General features: G+C 38.5%; 2 protein-coding genes across 5 annotated transcripts in view; both read left to right on the top strand.

Annotated features, from left to right (window-relative positions):
- Nucleotides 1-21,604, top strand: part of LOC136444535 (uncharacterized) — a 36,801-nt gene that overhangs the window by 11,104 nt on the left and 4,093 nt on the right. Inside the window, exons 1-4 of one of the 4 annotated variants that reach the window (XM_066442132.1) lie at nt 1,740-2,572; nt 4,491-4,586; nt 4,701-4,764; nt 5,253-5,444. The exons of 1 other annotated variant lie outside the window; for it this stretch is intronic. In XM_066442132.1, coding sequence (XP_066298229.1) covers nt 2,555-2,572; nt 4,491-4,586; nt 4,701-4,764; nt 5,253-5,440 — 366 coding nt within the window. In that variant the 5' untranslated portion in view covers nt 1,740-2,554 and the 3' untranslated portion in view covers nt 5,441-5,444. Of the gene's footprint in view, nt 1-1,739; nt 2,573-4,490; nt 4,587-4,700; nt 4,765-5,252; nt 5,445-21,604 lie in introns of those variants that run through there. 2 more of the 4 variants (XM_066442131.1, XM_066442130.1) reach the window with 2 other exon arrangements.
- On the top strand, nt 11,861-14,570 carry LOC136444534 (uncharacterized). Its single transcript, XM_066442129.1, has 4 exons — nt 11,861-12,035; nt 13,723-13,827; nt 13,935-14,025; nt 14,253-14,570. The coding sequence occupies exons 1-4, from the start codon at nt 12,012-12,014 to the stop codon at nt 14,444-14,446; spliced, it is 414 nt and encodes a 137-aa protein (XP_066298226.1). The 5' UTR covers nt 11,861-12,011; the 3' UTR covers nt 14,447-14,570.

The following is a 21,604-nucleotide window of genomic DNA, read 5'->3' as shown; positions in this document are numbered from 1 at the left end:
GATGACGCAGGTATCCATGTGGAAGAGTGGTATGCCCTCGGAACTAATGGTGATAGAGGCAACTTCTGCCAGCACAGTGTTGGCATGTCCAGCGAATAAAAATAACCATCTCGGCAGCTGTGTGCGCATGTGCCGAATCTCTTGTGCCTGCTGGACAGCTCCAGCCCTCCAAACAGTATGGCTTGTGTGCTGCTGATGGCCACCAGGATGTGCCCAGTTCTGGAAGAAGGGACACTGTCTTGTTTCTCCCCAGGAAGGATGCAGACCTTAGCTGTGGTAGTCTTTGGTGTCATGGTCAGGTCAACCTGCAAACATCAGTATACAGATTATTACACTAGATTCAATATTTGGTTTCAATGTAAGGTACCAGTGATATTTTTGTTATGTTGATTATTTCTGATCTTATTGCAGTGACTTTAAAATTATTTAGTAGTTAATGGTATTCAGGACACACTGAGGACCCATTGAGAACAGGTTTATTTTGAGTCGGGTCATAATGATGATGGTGTATCAGCTCAATAAATAGGAAGAGAAAGTGTAAATTTATGCTATAAGATGAACAGAAGATAAGCACCTTAATCAGGTCATTTGAACAGCACCACCTTCCCTTGTCCAAGCCGCCCCAGAGAACGACTTGTCTGATGGCCTTTCCAGGTTTAGGTGGCAAGGGGGGGCCCCAGACCGCTGTGCTGCCACATGGCAGGTGGGGCATGGCTTTCACCTCCTAGTTCATTATAACAGAAATATGTCATCAATCATCTGACACTTCTTAACATTATCCATAAAAGCAACATTGTCATTTTAGTTGAATTATTTCACAAGCTATATTATATACATCATCCAGTTAAAATTATGGACATTTTGCAATATATAAATCATTACCTACCTTCATCTTTGTCAAGTTAATCCCCTCCTCTCCGACGTCAAATGTTAATGTTGACATAGCTCCATTGCCAAAAACAAAACACAAAAATCGCTTGACAGAAGGGGCAGGATCAAGAACCGGAAAACTGTCGCACACTACAGAAAGCTCTGTACCTAGAGTAATGTCTGAGGACTTCTTGCCGCTACTCTGAGAGCTTCCAGGTATGATAAGGGGTGTAAAAACCGGGTCCGAGGACATGTTTCGGCCCCGGCCGCGCGCGGCCATGTGCTTATGTTATGATCTCGCCGTGACATTCTCGCGTGAATATGCGTGAGAAGTCGGAAATTTCCCATGAAACATTGCGCGAATTGGGAAAATCCAAGATGGCGACCAGGCACCGCTGGGAATAGCGTAAGTTTCATAGTGCGTAGTTAACATCCCCAGTAGTCTTTCTTCGACCCAGTGACAGAAAGACCTAGTCTTCTCTAGTTTGTTTATTCCAGTAGTTGGAATTTACGTAAGCCGCTATGACAATGTTTACTTGCTGTTTTCGTGACTTTCCTCACTTCACTCAGGTAAAATGAGTATCTAGCCGATAGGACGTCAAATGGATGTTCCATTTTTGAGAAGAGCAACCACCTTAAGCGCATTAAAGAACCCATCACACTTATCGAACAGGGAAGGTGTTCATCCCGGACTCACCATCTGCTAAGCTGAGGACTGTGGCTTGTGCATAGTAAAAAAAAAAAAAAATAACCACAATGGTGTATTGTAATGTATCAATCGGTAGAAAACTTATTTCTAATATTTTCTATGTTGTTTTTTTTTGGTGTTTTTTTTGTACTTTGGTACTTTGTGCGATTTGGTGACAAATAAAAATTCATATTTCGTCTATTTTAGTGCGTAATACGTAGTTTTGTTCTGCGTTACAGCAACGTGTGTTTAATTTGGTATTGCAACTAAATGCCGTTCCTTGTTGAGGTTTCACGCTCTATGAATAACACCTAGCGATTTTATTGCATGTCGTAGCAACATGGTTAGAAATATTTAGTAAAAAATAGTACGTAAATCTATGAACTGAATCAACCTAAGCAATTATAGACTGTGAAAAAGATTGTATAAAGTTCTACAAAGGAAACAGGATGTAACGACTAACAGTTTTAAACATCATGTGGACCAAGGCAGAATGTTTGGCATTGTAAAATGAGACAATGGCTGTAAGTGGTCATGAACAAGGCACAAGGCCGAGCTTACAAAGAACAACCCTAGGAAATATGAAAGCCCGCAAATTTCCAGGTTCTTACCGCTCAGCCTGCAAAGTCGCCCTCACTTCTTTCACAAAGGCTTCGTATATGAATGTAACAGGCGTCGTGTTGTGTTCTGTGCTCAGGGTAGGGTGTCCGGCTGATTACCTGTCAGATTTGGCCCAAACCCAACATCAACAAACACTGCTCTCTGACTATACAGGAACGTTCCGGTCAATTACACTTGTATATCGGGTTCCAGTAAAGGTTAATCACGTATAAAGGAGTCCATGCCCGTTCGCCTTTTAAAATAACAATAACAAGGAAGTTTAAAACGTGAAAAATACTGCAAATGCGCAGTTAATTTTCAGACATCAGTGAGTAGGGACGGCTTCTGAGGACAGAAAAGATCTGCGAGCTAATTTTGTGGTTCGTTGTAATAGACATGATGATGGCAAATCAGGTAGGTCTGTAGACTTATTTTGTAATGTAGCTGTGTAAAGATCCGTCAGAATTGCTATGATATTATAGCCTGTCAAACTTTTTTTCAATAAATATTTCCATTAGCAGTCTTTTCGGGACACTTGCGAGTTCTATCCGTCTATCAGTGTATTTCCAAGTGTCTTTCCTTCACATTGTTGCTGTATTCAATGGATAAAAGTACCTTCTCTGGGGAAACGATACGTTTTCAGACTTTCCTAATTTTCAATGTTTTCAATGTTGTTTTTGGTGGGTGAACATTCATTTAGTGTATGAATAAATGATCTGTCAATGAATACCGAAGTCTACATCAGGTTCTAATATGTAGGGGATTGTGAACGAAACAAAATGTTGGTAATGAACGTTTAAAGTTTGTCAGCAAGGCAACGTTTTACTGTTGAAGACACAATAAGAAATTCTACAAGATACTAAAAAAACGGCAGTAAGTTATTAGTCGATGGTCCGGGTGCACACGTTGCAAAATGGTCTCAAATCGTTTCAAAGACATGGCTATATGGTGGAGTATACGTATTACCAAAATCACCTGTGATTTACAACTGAATAGATTAAAACATTATCCTCCTTGGCACAGGTAATATATGACAAACAGTACTGCAAGATATGTACATGTGATCACAACTAAATCGCAAGCTGCATTGAGACATAAGTATATCTCAAGCTGCATAGACTTATTCCAGGTTAGAAGATCGGGGATAGGGAATAAAACAACAGTTGTGAAATCTGTTTACGAGGAAGGTTGCTAGGCAGATATCAACTACAAGGAAGGTTGCTATGGACGTACATGTACACCTGTTAACTTCAGTTAAGTCCTTAGTTATCCCTGACTCATAAACACATTTACAATATTTTACAGGTAATACATGTAGATATACTTACACTACACACTTAAATCTCAAAGACAGAGTGGGTAGAGAGAAGTAGGAGAATCGAAGAACTTGACATGCTCATCTTGTTGAGGTCGTGAGAAAATTTTAAGGTGATAAGATACAGTACACGTTACACTCAGACATTGCAAGAATTTAAAAAAAAAAGAAGTAACAAGGCGTTATTTTCGGCTCTTTTGCAGAGCCGCTGACTTCCGATATCCAAAGTTCATCTCATGTGGCTGAACCCGAAGTCATACCATATAAATATAATCAACACTCAGTTACGACAACGTGTACAAGATATTTATATACAAAATTGGCATTGCGCTATTCGAAACAATTCCAAACTATCCTTTCTTTCTACCTTAAACAGGAATTATAAGTAGCCTCCGTTGCAGTCCTTTTCCCCGCAGCGTTTTTTTGTTCAATTTTTTTTTGGGGGGGAGGGCGCCGCGTATCTGCTTGGGATCCCGTATCCGCCGTGCCCCTGTGTCCGCTATAGACCCTGTGTCTGCTGCTGGGGACACAGGGTCTATAGCGGATACGGGATCCCAAGCAGATACGCTGCGGGGAAAAGGACTGCAACGGAGGCTAAATTATAAGCAAGAAAATTACCTTTCAGACATTAAGAGCATTGACGTTCGCAGAAGAAGTGAAACTGCTTGCATGTACAACATGTATATGTCTAACGTTGGAAACTTTTATCTTTCTCACACGTTTTGTAATGCCTCGAATGAATATCGTTTATTAGCAACAGTTGTTCTAATATCTATGAACATCAATGTCAATGTCTTCACTCCAAACATGATATTGTAAGAAATGCACGTGGATGAACAAGATTGCCAGTTTGTTCTTGACCGACATGTCATTACCTGCTTCTGATTCTGAGTTGAAGCTTAGGCAGATGTTTTCAATTCTTCTAAACATATAAAGGATGCTAATGAACGCGCATTTCATGCACACTAGATATAACCTCTATACCTGTTTTCTCTAACCTGAAATGCTTTCATCCAGCGGGCTGGACATGTTTCCATGGCAACCGTGATGCTGTTTATGGGTGTGGTGGTTCTGCTGATCCTGTTCGAACCGGCTGCAGCAGAGCCTGAGGAAGTAAGCTTCTAGTATTCAAAGTGTGACTTTCATTTACTTTTTAGCTTTTGGGGCTTTTTGCCAGGATGAAATTGCACCTTAGTGGATTCTAAATTGTGTTTTCTGTTTCTTCAGCAGTCTCTCCTGTCGGTAATGGAAGACACTGAGGATGGACCAGAAGAGACCGAAGACAGCCCAGGTGAGAATATTTCATTTGTCTAACTAATAACTTTAGATCAAGCGATATCATGGAAATTTGCCAAATGTTAGGCAGAATCAAAAAATCATTCTTTACGCATACTAGATTCAAATACGCGACTTAAGATTCCAATATTCAACGAGCCTGTATGCCTTGGCACGGGGATCCTATAAATCCTTCAACCAAAATGTTGTTCACGAGGGTTGGTGTATGGGTGTAGGGAGATGAAAATGTACAGTTTCTCTCGCTCTGACTTTCCTCTCTGTTTTTCTCCTGTTCCATCTTTTGACGATTAAGTAAGCACAAAAGACTTGTCAACATTAAGCAAAGCTGCGATAACAGAATTCTTACATGCTCTTTCCTGCTTTTTCAACCTTACTTTTTGGAACACATGCCATGTGCTAAACATATGGTCACTTTTACTGGTTTGTAGCTCCCCTTGGTTTATTACTTGAAGTATGTGAATGTATGGTCACATTTAATTGCAGATGAGACTGAAGAGGATGGAGAGCATGTCCGTGTGGGGCGGTCGCTCCTCGGTTGGTGGGGCAGTCGCGCACGCTGTTACTGTGTGAAGTACTGCTCACGTACACACTGCAGTGGATGGTGGTTTAGACGTCGCTGCCATGTGAGCCGTTACTGCTGCCAGCACAAGTGTACCTTTAGGGTGTACTAACTACTGTTCATAATAAATGCATCGCAGTTGTCCTCCGACTGAAATTCTGGGCAGAACTACAAGTTTTATCTAATTGTAGGTTTGCCATGTCACAGTGAAGCCTAGTATGGATGTATACTAATTATCAATTTATCTGTTATTTCTTTAGTGTGAAACAATTATAACCAGTGATAATTGACGGTAGCCTATTCTGCAGACTAGCTTGTTCATACTGACTGTTCTTTTAGATAGCAAAGGTACAATGCAATTGATATACTATAGATGCCACATCTCAATATTGTCTTTGACCAACACAATTTGTAGTGAGTATCATTTCAATTCGTCTTATGGCATTACTTACTGAATTGCTATAGGAAATTGAAACATTCATTGCAGAAGCAATTTATAAAAACTGGGGGGAAAGAGTCGGAGGTCATATAAGAGGGAGGTTTAGTTTAAAAGGAGGGAAAAGTGATGTAAAAACTGTATTACTCAGCACATATTATGAAACCATTGTTACAGGATAGAGTGGACAAAATCACTCCCCGGGATGTCATTTTTGCATACATTGTCTTAATAAATGCCATCCTTCCCCTGTTAACCACCAATGTGTTTTTCATGTTTTCATATGCTCTTCATACTGAGACAAGTAATAAAAAAAATAAACGCAGACACACATAATGGAAATAATAGAAACACTTATCAAATTAACCAAGGAATTAGAAATGCCACAGCAAGTAAATTTTATGGATGCCATCATTATGAGACCCCCTGTGGCCAAAAGCGTTGTCTATACGTCCTTATCTCTATTGTTGATGTGTTATACAAACCCGGATAATAATTTTAATGTTGACATTAGTGTTACTTACTGTTTATAATCATAAAACATATGAATAAAAAACCTTGTTGGTTGTGATACCATGTTTCATCGCTTTGATTCCTCTTACATGCATTATGGTACTCGAGTTTGAAAATGTAACGTTAGGTGTCTCGTTTCTTTTTTTGCCAACATTGGTTTTACGCCCGCGAGCACTGGAATTTGGAGTCTGCAGAGGATGTCATCCATAAAAGTGGCCTTACTTACTGATTTTCTATACGAAGAAAGTACACTATACACCACCCATTGTAACAATAAAACAATATTTAACAAGAGTTCCACCACCTCATATCTCCATGAACAATTCAATTTTTGCAAAGAACTTACACATTTGCATGATATATGCTTGGTCATAAACACCTTTATTTAACTTAAACATGTTGCAATATTGATAGTCCTATAATTTTCCAATCAGATGAATTATTGTGTTTTTTTATTTATTATGCAAAGTAGGAATTTATTCGCATAATTGGTATCTGTTGATGCTCCACTCTCCATAAACTACATATGTTACATGTATTTGAGTCAGATAATGGAAAACACTGCAAATATAGATTTTCCTCATAAGCTATGCAAATTAAGTCACAATTAGCATAATTTTAACTTCATTATGTATATCTCTGTCTAAGCTACCTGCATACTAAGATTCATATTGACAGTCTTATAATTTTCCTATTAGATGAGATATGATGTTTTGCATTTATTATGCAAATTAGGAATTCATTCGCATAATTGGTATCTGTTGATGATCACTTTCCATAAACTACATGCGTTCCATGTATTTGAGTCTGATAATGGAAAACACTGCAAATATAGATTCCCCTCATTAGCTATACAAATTAAGTCCCAATTAGTATAATTTGCACTTCATTGTGTATATCTCTATCTAAGCTACCTGCATACTAAATATCATGGAAATCCGTCGTTCCTTTGTTCAGTTATTCTACTTATTCTACTTCAGATTTTCAAAATAACGCCCCTGCAGTTCCAGAGGAAGCTGCTAGGGGGCCCAAACCAACACCACTTCTTTATTACATCACAAGCTATCTGCCACCCAAAAATCAAGACCACAGCACGTCTAGGTCAAAAGATACAAAAATTGAAGTTTTGCTGCAGTACCAAGGTTACATACCAGGGGGCCCAAAATCGACCATTATCTTCGGCTTCACAACACCCGCCCACATACCAAATATCATTGTAATCCATCAAGAGGTTCTTGAGTTATGCTGACTACAGTATTGCGGAAACACAAACAGACAAACAGACAGACACACCCAAAACAATATCTCCATTTTTCATGGAGATACATTTTTCATGGAGATAATAAAGGCCAAATTGGGGAAAGAGTAAGAGGTCACAAGATTAAGGTTTACTTTAAAAACAAGAGTTCCACGACCTCATATCTCCATGAACAATTCTATTCATGCAAATAACTAACACATTTGCATAAGATATGCTTGGTCATAAACACCTTTATCTAACTTACATATGTTGCAATATTGACAGGTCTATAATTTTTCAATTAGATGAATTATGGTGTTTTGCATTAATTACGCAAATAATGAATTCATTTGCATAATTGGTATCTGTTGATGCTCGACTTTCCATAAACTACATATGTTACATGTATTTGAGTCTGATAATGGAAAACACTGCAAATATAGGTTTTCCTCATTAGCTATGCAAATTAAGTCCCAATTAGCATAATTTGCACTTCATTGTGTATATCTCTATCTAAGCTACCTACATACTAAATATCATGGAAATCCGTCGTTCCTTTGTTCAGTTATTCTCCTTAGAAGATTTTCTAAAAAACGCCCCTGCAGTTTCAGAGGAAGCTGCTAGGGGTCCCAAACCTACACCACTTCTTTGTTACATCACAAGCTATCTGCCACCCAAAAATCAAGACCACAGCACGTCCAGGTCAAAAGATACAAAAATTGAAGTTCCGTTGCAGTACCAAGGTCACATACCAGGGGGCCCAAAATCGACCTTGAACTTCGGCTTCACAACACCTGCCAACATACCAAATATCATCGTATTCCATCAAGAGGTTCCTGAGTTATGCTGACTACAGTAGTGCGGAAACACAAACAGACAGACAAACAGACAAACAAACACACACACAGACACACCCAAAACAATATCTCCATTTTTCATGGAGATAAAAACTATGTACAACTGATGTTATACTGTATTTATCAGTACAGGAGCTGATGTGTCAGGCCTGCAGGTCCAACCACATGATTATGTTAGATTACTCTGTTTTAAATGCAACGAGTGTGTTACTCGTTACAGGCTCACTTGTACTTTTGTGAGTAAGTTCTCAGTTGTTTTTGGCTTTGGTCTTTTCGGGACATTTCCCCTGTGTTTTTTTCTGATGTGGCGACGATGAAAATAAAATTGATATTGTGCCTATTGAACTGTGTTATAGCGTTTTGCGTTGTGTTGTGTTGCGTTGGGTATTAAAACTATTGATTTCTACACTCAGTGAACAATACCACGCAATTTCACTGCATGTCGTAGCGACATGGTGAGAGGTCTGTTTTTAAGTCAATGGTTGTATGTAAATCTATGAACTGAGTCAACCTCAGCAACTTCTACTTTTATTAGGAGGAGGAGTCGAGAAGTATAAAAAAGACTCAAGAAAGTACCAAATGTTGTGGAGACAGGCTTAAACAAGAATAGTGAGCCTGATCGTTACTCACTCACTCACTCACTCACTCACTCACTCACTCACTCACTCACTCACTCACTCACTCGCTCACTCACTCACTCACTCACTCACTCACTCACTCACTCACTCACTATCCCCCATTTGATCCAAACGCCTGCTAGGAAATTAAGCATTTGTTAACAGGGGTAAACGTTGTTGTGGGGTTAACAGTGACCTAAGCATTGAAAAGGTTGTCGCATTTAGGTAAACGTAGGTGACATCAAAGGGGTTCAGGTATAACGTATCAACCTTTTCAAACGGCAACAATGGAGTTTTCTGTTACTTTAGCAGAACAAAACATTTACTGAAACTAGACCCTGGCCAGCCGTGCGAAGTTAGCTCTCAGACACGATGTGGGTAGGGACTGAAGGGCATGATTGCAGAACACAAGATTTCTTGAGTTTTTCTTGTGTTCAATAATGAACACAAGAGTCCCAAAAAAGGTAAGTGTTTGACTGTTCTGAGTGCACAAGAATTCAATGAAAATGATTATTGACGATTATTGAAATTTACAGTACCTCTTGGTATTAAACAAAACAAAACAAAATGCTTTGGCAAGGGAACTTTCCCCAGCGCATGGCAAACTAAGCTTGGTGACAATAAGAAAATCTACAACGTATGAAAAACTATTGCCGTCAGTTGTTAGACGCCGGTCCATAGACAGAATTTGTGAAATATGCTAAATTGTATTCGTCTGTATAACTATGGTAATAAAGCATTAAGAACTAGTTCACGCATACAATTAGTATGATTTGTATAAATATTAAATCAATTATGTATGTCTAAATATTAAGTAATGTATGTCATCTACCTTTGAGTCGATGAGTAAAACTGAGGAACACTTTTGAATAGAAGTCTTTAAGCCAATATGTGTACGTAAACCTATTATCTCAACAGTGGTGGACTATTAACAAGAGTTCTACGACCTTCGCCAAATGATCTTTAATAACTTTTATGACTGACGTATTGGGAGTGTTTCTCATCAATTATGAATCAGACCAGTTGGTCGTCTTCACCCAAATAACACAAGTTGTCCAAAGTAGGACTATGAGCTAAACAAAGAAGGTTATGCTAACATTTATCATCAATTATGCAAATAAGCTCCTTATTAGCATAATTTGATTCAATGGTGTTCACATTCACACTACTTCCAAATGCCACAAGTATGAAATTGCCGTCATTAACTAGTATGGAATTATAGTAGTTAGACATTAATTATACAAATAAGTCTACATTTGCATATTTTCTATCTATCAACATTCCTTTATTCCTCAGTTACAAATTCGCATATTTGAATAGGCTAACATGGAACACAGCGGGTTTTTAAATTGCCTCATTAATTATGCAAATAAGAATCTGATTTGCATCATTATCATCCAATCAAACAAAGCACCACGTAAGTTATAGAGTAATAGTATTTCTCATTAATTATGCAAAAGAGGTCTTCATTTGCATAGTTGATATTTATTACTATTTCTCTCTTCCTCGGTCATGTCACATGTTTGAGAGTCCTATCATGGAATTTGGAGGATGTATCAATTTTCATCATTAGTTATGCAAATTAGATACTGATTTGCATAATAAGTATTAAATCATGTGTAAATCATCACTCAAGCTATCCACTGCAAAAAGCATGACCATCCATCAAGCCCTTCTTGAGTTATTCCCTTTCACAGTCTGAAGCAAAACCTGCTCCTGCAGTCCCAGAAAATGCCGCTAGGGTGTCCAAACCGATACCTTTTACTCTCTTTCCAAAGAGTTATCTACCACTCAAAAGTCGGTTCCATAGCATATCCAAAACAAGAGATATCAAAACAGGAATTTCCGCTGCAGTACTATAACAAGCCGCTAGGGGCCCCAAAATCTAATCATTTTCAGGTCTCACCAAGACCTACCAACATACCAAATATCAAGACAACCCATCCAGGCATTCTTGAGTTATGCTCAGGTCTTCTTATACATACAAACGCTACCCTATGCATAACCTTCTCGGCGAAGGTAACTACTTGCACAGTGCCTTGAGGAACAGTGCAATTTCACAAGATCAAGATCTAAAAGTCAGTGAGAAGCCAATTTGTGCCAGCCAACACGTTTTAGGCGACACGGTAAAACCCCCTGGCCCAATGGGAATATCTCCTTACTACACCAGGAACACTTCCCCTACACGAGTAACACGTTCCAGCTGGTACCCTGAGCTAGTAGTATATACAATATAACACATTTTTACACTTTTCTCGTTAATTATGCAAAGTACTTCGCCCAAAATCTAATCATCTTGAGATTTCCCACATACACATCAACACACCAAATACGACAACAATCCATCCAGGCGTTCTCGACTTATTCTGTTCACTAACAGACACACAGACAAGCATCAAAACATAGACTTCTCGGCGAAGTCAAAAATACCTTGACAAAGAACGGGATGAAACGTTAACAAAACGTGTAAAACATCATGTGGCCCTATACAGAAAGTTAGGTACAGTACTAACTGTAAATGAACAAGGCACACAAACATTTTGCAACAATAGTGCAGAATCGAGACACATGGCGTCTGAATAAAAAGGTTTCCGATCTTACACAAAGCCAAAACAATCCCAGAAGATTTGCCAGCGTACAAGCTACCAGGTTCTTATTACTTCCCCAGACTCGATCCCCTTATTCCATAGTGATGCAAAATATGTTTGTGTGCGCCGCTCTTTCCTCTGTGTTCAGGGTAGGGTGCCTCTGATGAATACCTGCCAGCTTTTGGTCCAAGGCCAACATCAACAAACACTTCCCTCTGACTACACCTGCATATCGGGTTCCAGCTAAGATCAAGCATGCATAAAAGAGCCGTGGGTCCGTTTACCTTTAAGACCAACAACAATAACAAGGAAGTTTAAGACGTGAAAAATACGACAAGTGCGCAGTTAGTTTCCAGACGCCAGTGAGACGAGACTGCTTCTGAGGACAGAAAAAAATATTCGAACTAATCTTGTGGTTTGCTGAGAGACATAATGGGCTCCAAAGCCCTGAAAAAGGTGGGTCTGTAGAATATTTGTGTCATGTAGCCGAGACTATCCAACGATTGTACTGTCTAGAAGACATACATGTAAACGCATGTATCATTTTAATACAATACCTATTTCCAACTATTCTTTTCGTGATCACTTGCAAATTTGATTCTATCCGATCCGTCAGTCCCTCTATGTTCAAGTGCCTATTTACCCTTACTTTGTAGCTTATCTAAAATGAGTGTCATATTTAGTGCTGTGAAGTCCCTTTCAATAGAAAAATACAGAGACAGATAATATTTCACTGTGGTATTTGGCTGACTTGGCTGCAGATAGGAGGTCTGTCTGTAAAAAAGGTTGTTAAGGAAACTTTCAACTGCAAAGGAGGTTGCTCTGGAGATAACGATTTGAAGGAAGGTTGCAACACGCCTAGCTAATTGTTTAAACAATGCGTTCATTCTTGTTACCTTCGCCGAGAAGGTTATGCAGAGGGTACCATTTGTGTGTTTATTTGTAACAAACAGCATAACTCGAGAAGGCTTGGATGGATTGTCTTGATATTTGGTAGGTGGGTAGGTCTTGATGAGACTTGGAAATGATTTGATTTTTGGTCCCCTAGCTGCTTGTTACGGTACTGCAGCAGAACTTCCTGTTTTGATATCTCGTGTTCTGGGTATGCTATGGTCCTGATTTTTAAGTGGTAGATAGCTCTTTGGACAGAGAGGAAGTGTTATAGGTTTTGGCCCCCTACCGTTTTTTTTGGAACTTCAGGAGCAGGTTTTGCTTCAGACTTTGTTGAAAGGGAATAACTCAAGAAGGGCTTGAAGGATGGTCATGAATTTTGGTAAGTGGATAGCTTGAGTGATGATGAACATGATTAGATACTTATTATGCAAATCAGTATCTAATTTGCATAATTAATGAGGAAAGTTTATATATCCGCCAAATTCCATGACAGCACTCTCAAACATGTGACATATGTAACCGGGGAGGAGAGAAATATTAATAGATACCAACTATGCAAATGAGACCTCATTTGCATAATTAATGAGAAAAGACTATAACTCAAGATGGGCTTGATGGATGGTCATGATTTTTGGTATGTAGATAGATTACGTGATGCTTTGTATGATTGGATATAATTTTGAAAATCAGAGTCTAATTTGCATAACTAATGAGACAATTTTTAAAACCCGCTGTGTTCGTGAAATGACTATTCAAATATGTGGCACTTGTAACTGAGGAAGAGAGGAATGTTAATAGATAGAAAATATGCAATTTTAGGCACAATTTTCATAATTAATGAGAAACTACCATAATAACATACATGTAAATTTTGGCAATTTCCTACTTGGGGCATTTGAAAGTTATGTGAATGTGAACATCGTTGAATCAAGTTATGCTAATAAGGACCCCATTTGCATAATTGATGATAAATGTTAGCATAACCTTCTTTGATAAGCTCATACTTTGGACAACTTTTCTTATTTGGGTGAAGAGGATCAACTGGTATGATTTATGATTGATGAGAAAGACTCCTAAATAAGTCAGTCATAAAGATTAAAATCATTTGACGAAGGTATGAGGTCGTGGAACTGCATTGGTATATGTGTAAGTCTGAGTTATACTGAGTTAATGATTCTGTCAGTTTTATTTTGTATTACATTTTTGAGTCATTCGATAACAAAAGTTAATGTTGTCCTTCTTGAAGCAGCAGTGGACCGGACTCCGCGTCTCCATGACAACGCTGATGCTGGTTGTGGGTGTGGCGACTGTGCTGATCGCGCTCCTACCTGCTGAGGCGCAACAACCACATGAAGTATGTAGTACAGTATTCAATTGTTATTCTAATGGCAACTTTTCTCTTACAAAGAGATACATAAGTCTACGATTTTGTGAGTCTTTTGTGTTTTCTGGTTATTTCAGAAACCCCTTCAGACCACTGGCGCACTGGAGGAAAACGAGGCTAATGCTAAGGATGGATATCGAAAGCTAGAAGAGAGCAGGGGTATTGTAGGTAAGTATTTTCATTCAATCCTTTCTATTGAGTCTTTGACATTTTCCATCTTGTGTGGAAGGGTTGATAAAACAGGTGACTATCACCTTTTAAAGATGTCAACCTGGAGACCAGACTGTAAGGTTTGATCCACTCACACAGGGAAGGGCCCATTTTCACTGTCATTGTAAGGAATAGGTTACCAGTAAACTGTGAATTGACGAGCACATGTACATTCTACACTGCAGGAGTGGAGCCAAAGGAGGAAGGTCGTGTCCGTAAGAAGCGTGGCCTTTGGTCAGGTCGTCGTCGGCGGCGGACTGTTAGCTGTCCCTGTGTGTCCTACTGCCCACGGAGAAGCTGTGGTGGCTGGTACTGGTATCGTCGCTGCAGTGTGGGTTACTACTGCTGCAATCGCACTTGTTCTTTTTATGTGGGTTAACAGGGTTAAATAAATGTGCTCATGACAAAGTTGTGATATAAGTTACAGACTAGATTGTCTGTTCACTATGTAGAATCAAAAGTATACTGACAATAAAAGCACTGCTCGGTGCACGAGTCATCTTCATCTGTGCTTTTTTTTTACGAACTCGCTCAGTGCAAGGCCGTAGGGGGCCACTCATCTAAGCACTAAACTAATTCTTACTGTAGCAGCATCTCTTCACCCAAGGTCAGAAACATCAATGTTTGCGACAAGCATGACTTCACTGACCCATTAGGAGAAGCAGGGGTTACGAAGGCTGCTCGGGAAATTCCCTACCCCATTTTTAGAACAAGGTTCATTGTTGTTATTGTTAAGTCTATGTGAAAAGGGTGCCGAACTTGAGACGACTTAAATGGCGTCACATGCTTATTAGATGTAAACTAGCCTCAGGTAGAATGAGCTCGAGTAGAGACGGACTGCGAGAATTCTACTTAATTTTCTCATGCTAGGCATTGTACATATCTGTAGACAAATATCAAATTCCGTCCGTCCCACTAGAAATGTTGACGGTAAGATTAAAATGCTCTTCTTTACAATGTTATTTCTGCATAAATATATATAACGTACATATTAGGGCCTCTGCTACAGAACTGAATATTCGCATTACTACATGGGACGGACAACATTTCTGATCGGAGGACAGAATATCGTACAGAAACCTAGCACCTTTTTGGCACGGTAAGTTCATGAATTTGAAGATCTTATTCATCGTGTTGTTTCCTATTTCTTGGTTAATATACTGTCGTGAGAGAAAAGATAGGGCGACCTGTAGGTCATTACCGACTTTAAATAATAAATTTATTGCAAAAATTCCTACCCGAAGGCTAATTGCGAATAACATGGATAAAAGAACAGGGTAAAAAATAAGTAGTAGAGGCTAAACTGAATTATAAAAAGTAATTATCTATAACTAGTGAATAGTTTGACTTCTCTTTTGTAGGCAATGGAAGACGTAATGTCCCGCCTTTTCTAAATATTATGGTTTTTTTGGTAGTTAAAAGAAGAATTGTATTTTCTTTGTCTGTAAGCTCAGAGAAATTCGGATAAATCTTATTGCTCTGAATAGACAACTCAGTAAAATGCTTTACTCCTCAAATAATCGTCTTAAGATGCATCGAATATCTCTGTCTATTATGATGATTCTTGAAACTATAATATTAACCCTGCAAGTGTCAGACCAGTCTGATTAAAGTTTCCATCTGACTTGCCTCACACTTGCAGGGTTAAAGCAGCTTGAATGAATATACCAACGCTAGCTGATGTATGTAATGTGATAACATTGTCGCGTGTTGCTTTGTATTCAGGGGAGGGTGCCCGGCTAATGAATACCTGCCAAAACTCAACATCAACACACACTGCCCTTTTACTATTCAGGAACGTTCCGGTCAACCATACCTGCAAATCGGGTTCCAGCGAAGGTCAATCATGTACAAAAGAGCCGTAGGTCCGTTGGCCTTTTAGACCAACAACAACAACAAGGAAGTTTAGAGACGTGAAAAATACGACAAGTGCGCACTTGTTAGTTTTCAGACACCAGTGAGTAGGGACGGCTTCTGAGGACAGAAAAGATCTGTGAGGTAATTTGGTGGTTCGCTGAGACATAATGGAGTCCAAAGTCCTGGAGAAGGTGAGTCTGTAGACTGCATGTACCGTTGTCACCTAGCCGTCAAAGATCCGTCAGACCTGCTAACGACATTGCGGCTTGGCAGACACACGCAAAAATTATGTATCGTATTTTACAATACATACTCTTATTTCCATAAGCAGTCTTTTCAGGGCGCTTGCAAGTTTGGTTCTGCCTATCCGTGCATGTCAACGTGTATTTCCTTCACCTTGTGAATATAAATAAGCATGTTATCCGGAGAAACCATAGATTTTCAGACTTCATAATCAAAGATCCAAAGTGTGTGTTAGTTTTAAGTACACTGTTTTGAGTGAACAAACATTTAATCACTAAATGATTGACGTATGTTGAGGTGTACAGCCTTTTGTGATGTGGGACCATGTAGAAGCCTGTGAACAAAACATTTCTGGGGTCGTGTTGGCATGACGGTAAGGGTGTTTGGCCCAGAACGCAGGGGTCCTTGGTTCGAATTCCCTGACATGCCCGGGCCCCCTGACATTATGCCCCTGAAAAGGGTAGATATCCTTCCCAGTGTGAGTGGATCGAATAAAGCTGTTCTTTAGTACAAACCTAGTGTGTTACACCATGAGGTAGTTTAACGGCATGCAATACAAACAAACAAGTAGACATCAGCAAGGCAAAGTTATATTGCTTGCGACACATTGAATTGAGAAATTCTGCAAGATATGAAAACATGCATGTGTACTTTTTCTAATGTAAGCTGTTATCCGACGATAGTATGCCAAGGGGGTACTAGCTTCACTTACCCGCAGATTCTGCGTACAAGGAAGGTTGCTACGGAAATCTGATATCAAGGAAGGTTGCTATGGACGTATTGTCAAGCTATTTAGTAATACAGGTGTTTTGAACACCCGCGCCCCTCAGTAACTATTTGAAACGCAGTCGTGGAATGGCAGACAAGATTTTGATGCTATTGGAAATAGACTAAAAAAGATGTATTGTCTTGTAATATCTAGTTTAGAATATAAGTTAGGTTACAAAAAAATAGAAACAATTTTGACGAGGTAAAAATGAAGTGTTTTAAGCTAATGCGACCTAGCCATACAATCATGCTGTTTAGAACTATCGTTTTGGCTTTAAAGTCATATTTCAGCTAAAACTCAAATAGTGCGTATTTGAAGATAATTAATTAATAGATTAATCAATTATAATTATCAAATTTGCATCTAATAAAATCAATGTGGCAATTTCCTGAAATTTCACCACAGATTTGTTTACTGACGGTAACTTACTTTCAATCAGTAGCTGACATGTCATATGTCCATCCGTCTCACACAGAGGAAGAGGCCTGTAGTGAACCTGACTGTGGTGGTGGTTGTTCTGTTGGCTATCGTCCAGCTGACCGATGCACAGCAGACAGACGAGGTATGTCCAGGGATTCTATATCTATGTCTATATATAGCTGGCATAACCGCTCTTTAGCGTAACACACCAGCTTGACCTGAATAGGTATATTTACCTCCATGAAATGTGTCATGGAGGTTATGTTTTCAGTTGCGTTTGTGTGTGTGTGTGATTATGTGTGTTTGTGTGTGTCTGTTGGTCAACACGATAACTCAAAAACGACTGGAAGAATTGATTTCATACCCTACCATCCTCGTGTGATGGTAGGATATGGCAAAAATTAGAAAATAATTAGATTTTTGCCCTCTAGCGGCTTTCCTAGGTACTGCAGTGGAACTTCCGTTTTTTGGTATCTCGCGATTTTGTTTCAAACTTTGAAAGTGAATAATTCAAAAAGTGGCTGACGAATCGTCATGGTTTTTGGGATATAGATATATGTGGTGTGCCTAACATAATCGTTTGGTAAGTATACAAATCAGGATCTGATAATTAATGAGAAAGTTTATAACTCCGCTGCATTGTATAATAGGACTTTCAAAAATATGCCATATATATGTGACTGAGAAAAACAGAAATATTCTTAATATTGATAATTAATGAAAGGATACTATAATTCCATAAAGGTAAATGATGGATACTTCATTTTTGCAGCATTTACAATGTAAGTAAATGTGGACGTTATTGATGCCTCATTTACATATCTTTTTAGGAAAAGCTTAAATTGCCTTTTTTGCTAAGATAAGACATTCATGCATTGTGTTGTTTAAGTAGATAAATGAACAACTGATAAAACGTAAGCAAACGAGGACCATATTTGCATAATCAATGAGAAGCATCTATGATATGTCACTCGAACAAACATACAGGACTAGTTCTCGAAAAGGTAAACATCATTTGGCAAAGGTATGAAGTCGTGGAACTCTAATGTTTGTCACATCTGTGGAAACTTGCAGGCGTTACTCTTAAACATCGCATGTCTCATGCATTTCGATTCTTTTACAGGAGTCTCTTCTGGCGTTGATGAAAAGCAACAAGGAGGACACTGTGGAGTCAACTGACGAGGAACTAGGACAAGATAGTTATTTGGGAGGTAGGTGGATGTTTTGGTCTGGATAGAAATGATAAAAGGGAGGTGGTTTCTGAAGACGGTCGTTATGAAGAATAGACCCTGGACACGTTAACAGTCGTACTGCTGATCGTTGACATTCCTCATAAAACACATCCCTGTCTATGTCGTACATTGCTTTAGGAATGATGCATTTAATAAGTAGCAAATAAAGATAGATATAGGATGATAAAGTACTGTGTAATGTAAGCAGAAAAAAATTCAGAGTCTGTTCTGTTAAGAAATCTATTTTGCCATTATAAATCACATGGTCAGTGACATGTAACATTATCTAAGTCAGAGTGATATTTTACCATGATTCTTATATAATGGTTGTCAATGTTAACGCATCATTCAGTGATAAACAATTTATTGGTACCTTAAGTGAACGCAATGATTACCTCTATGCATGGGTTAATGTGTGTATAATTTTCAAAATCATTGACGAATGTGTCTCAAATTTCTCAATAATCGAAAACATGCAATGGTCACTTTGTGCAGATGGATGCAAATTACGTAAATTTGCACATTGTTCGCATAGTTTATAGGGGCAAAAAGGAAATCGAAATCAGCGGATGATCAATAGCCGGCAGATACGATTTACTATAATATTAATATAACGTTCACGTTGTTTACTTTTCAATTCCTCAGGAGCGCCTCTGAACCTTAAGGGACCGCGCAGACACAAACGGGGCATCTTTCCTCGAATCGTGTGCAAGCGACGCTGCTGCAGAAGATGGTGGTGGTCACGACGTCGCTGGTGCTCCTGTTGCGAATGGGGCTTTGGCCCTATTGTTGTAGAGTCACACCCCGTGTAACTAAAGTTGAGGACAGTGACAGCAAGTATTGAGGATAAGAGAAAGGACAGGTAATATCAATAGTAGACTAAACTAGAGTTCCACGACCTCATACCTTCGCCAAATGATTTTAACCTTTTTGAGTGTTTCTCATCAATTATAAATCATACCAGTTGATCTTCTTCACCCAAAAAACAAAAGTATGAGCTTAACAAAGAAGGTTATGCTAACAAAGTAACATTTATCATGAATTATGCAAAAGTAACATTTATCATGAATTATGCAAATGAGGTCCTTATTAGCATAATTTGATTCAACGATGCTCACATTCACATAACTTCCAAATAACAAAAGTATGAAATTGCCATCATTTACCTGTATGGAATTATAGTAGTTTGTCATTAATTATGCAAATTAGGCATTCATTTGTATATTTTCTATGTATCAAAATTCCTTAATAACAAATGTCACATATTTCGATAGTCATATCATGGAACATAACGGGTTTTTAAAATTGTCTCATTAATTATGCAAATTAAAATCTGATTTGCATAATTATCGTCCAATCATACAAAGTATCACGTAAGCTATCTACATACCAGAATCATAAACATCCATCAAGCCCATCTTGAGTTACAGTATTTTCTATTTTCTCATTGATTATGCAAATGAGGTCTTCATTTGCATAATTGATATCTATTAATATTTCTCTCTTCTTCAGTTACATATGTCACAGAGTCCTATCGTGGAATTTGGCGGATATATAAACTTTCCTCATTAATTATGCAAATTAGATACTGATTTACATAATAAGAATCTAATCATGTACATCATCACTCACGCTATCTACTTACCAAAAATCATAACCATCCATCAAGCTCTTCTTGAGTTATTCCCTTTCAAAGTCTGAACCAAAACCTGCTCCTGCAGTTCCAAAAAAGCCGCTAGGGGGCCAAAACCTATACCACTCACTCTCTGTCCAAAGAGCTATCTACCACTCAAAAATCAGTTCCATAGCTTGTCCAGAACACGAGATATCGAAACAGGAAGTTCTGCTGCAGTACCGTAACAAGCCGCTAGGGGACCCAAAATCTAATCATTTCCTAGTCTCATCAAGACCTACCCACCTACTAAATATCAAGATAATCCATCCAAGCCTTCTCGAGTTATGCTGGTCTTTACAAACATACATACATACATACAAACGCTACCCTCTGCATAACCTTCTCGGCGAAGGTAATAATAAGGGTACTTTTTCCCTTACGTACTCAGAAATGTGTTTCCTGGATTGCATTTGGAATATGCGGTCATAGCAACGAAGTAGAATGTATTTCTAACCTCTGTAATCTTCTCTTCTTTCATATTGAATCAGTTTCTTGAAAGAAAGTCAAATTTTTAAATAAGATAAGACGTAACTAGAACGCGTATGAATAAACTTTATTCTTATGCGAATTAACTAATAACATTTTCCAACGTTACGTGTGTACTTAGACCATGTACTGATACGTATATGTGTTTGGTGTATTGCATTGGGTAATAAAAAAGACGATGACTTTATATTAGGTGATTGAATAATTTACCTTCCTGTCTGATAACAATTCGGGGGGGGGGGGGGGGCTGGAGCGGTTGGATTACATCCTTTCATTAGCCCCTAGCTATTGCACGTGAAACTAGATTTGGGGACAGTTGTAGCGAATATTGAGGTTAAGAAAATGGTAATATCAAATGAAAATATCTAAAGTTAAGACAGAAAGGTATTTTCCCTTACGTATTCAAAAATGTGTTTGTAGTGCTATAATTGGAAAGTGCAGCCATAAAAAACGAAGTAGCAACGTCCGTATTATTGAATAAAACTTCTCAATAAAGAGTAAGCTTTTTATCTTCTTTGATATTGAAGCTGCTTTTGAAAAATTCATTATCACTTTTCTAAATACGATAAGAAGCACGAAGATTGCATTTGAATAAACTTGATTCTTATATGACTTCTTTCATAGCATTGCCATGTGTGCCTAGATACCACTATGCACTGAAAGGTATATATGCTTATGCATTGCATTGTGTAATAAAAGAAACGATGACTTTTTGATAGGTGATTTAATCATACTGACATTTATATCTGATAACCTTCTGTGGCTGTCGCATATGTGAATGTTGATACTGACTACATTATTCTTGAAATTGGAGGAGAGCCGCACGTCGAGCGCGTGAAAAACCCATCACACTTA

This window comes from Branchiostoma lanceolatum, chromosome 11 (assembly GCF_035083965.1).
Source record: "Branchiostoma lanceolatum isolate klBraLanc5 chromosome 11, klBraLanc5.hap2, whole genome shotgun sequence".
Classification (NCBI taxonomy): domain Eukaryota; kingdom Metazoa; phylum Chordata; class Leptocardii; order Amphioxiformes; family Branchiostomatidae; genus Branchiostoma; species Branchiostoma lanceolatum.
This window is presented reverse-complemented; position numbering and strand designations above follow the sequence as displayed.

What these genes read in the sequence shown, in the direction of transcription:
- LOC136444534 (XM_066442129.1), top strand. Translation starts at nt 12,012, where the DNA reads ATGGGCTCCAAAGCCCTGAAAAAG. An exon ending in GCTCCAAAGCCCTGAAAAAG is followed by an intron (nt 12,036 to 13,722) that starts GTGGGTCTGTAG and finishes TTCTTGAAGCAG; the next exon opens with CAGTGGACCGGACTCCGCGT. An exon ending in AGGCGCAACAACCACATGAA is followed by an intron (nt 13,828 to 13,934) that starts GTATGTAGTACA and finishes TGGTTATTTCAG; the next exon opens with AAACCCCTTCAGACCACTGG.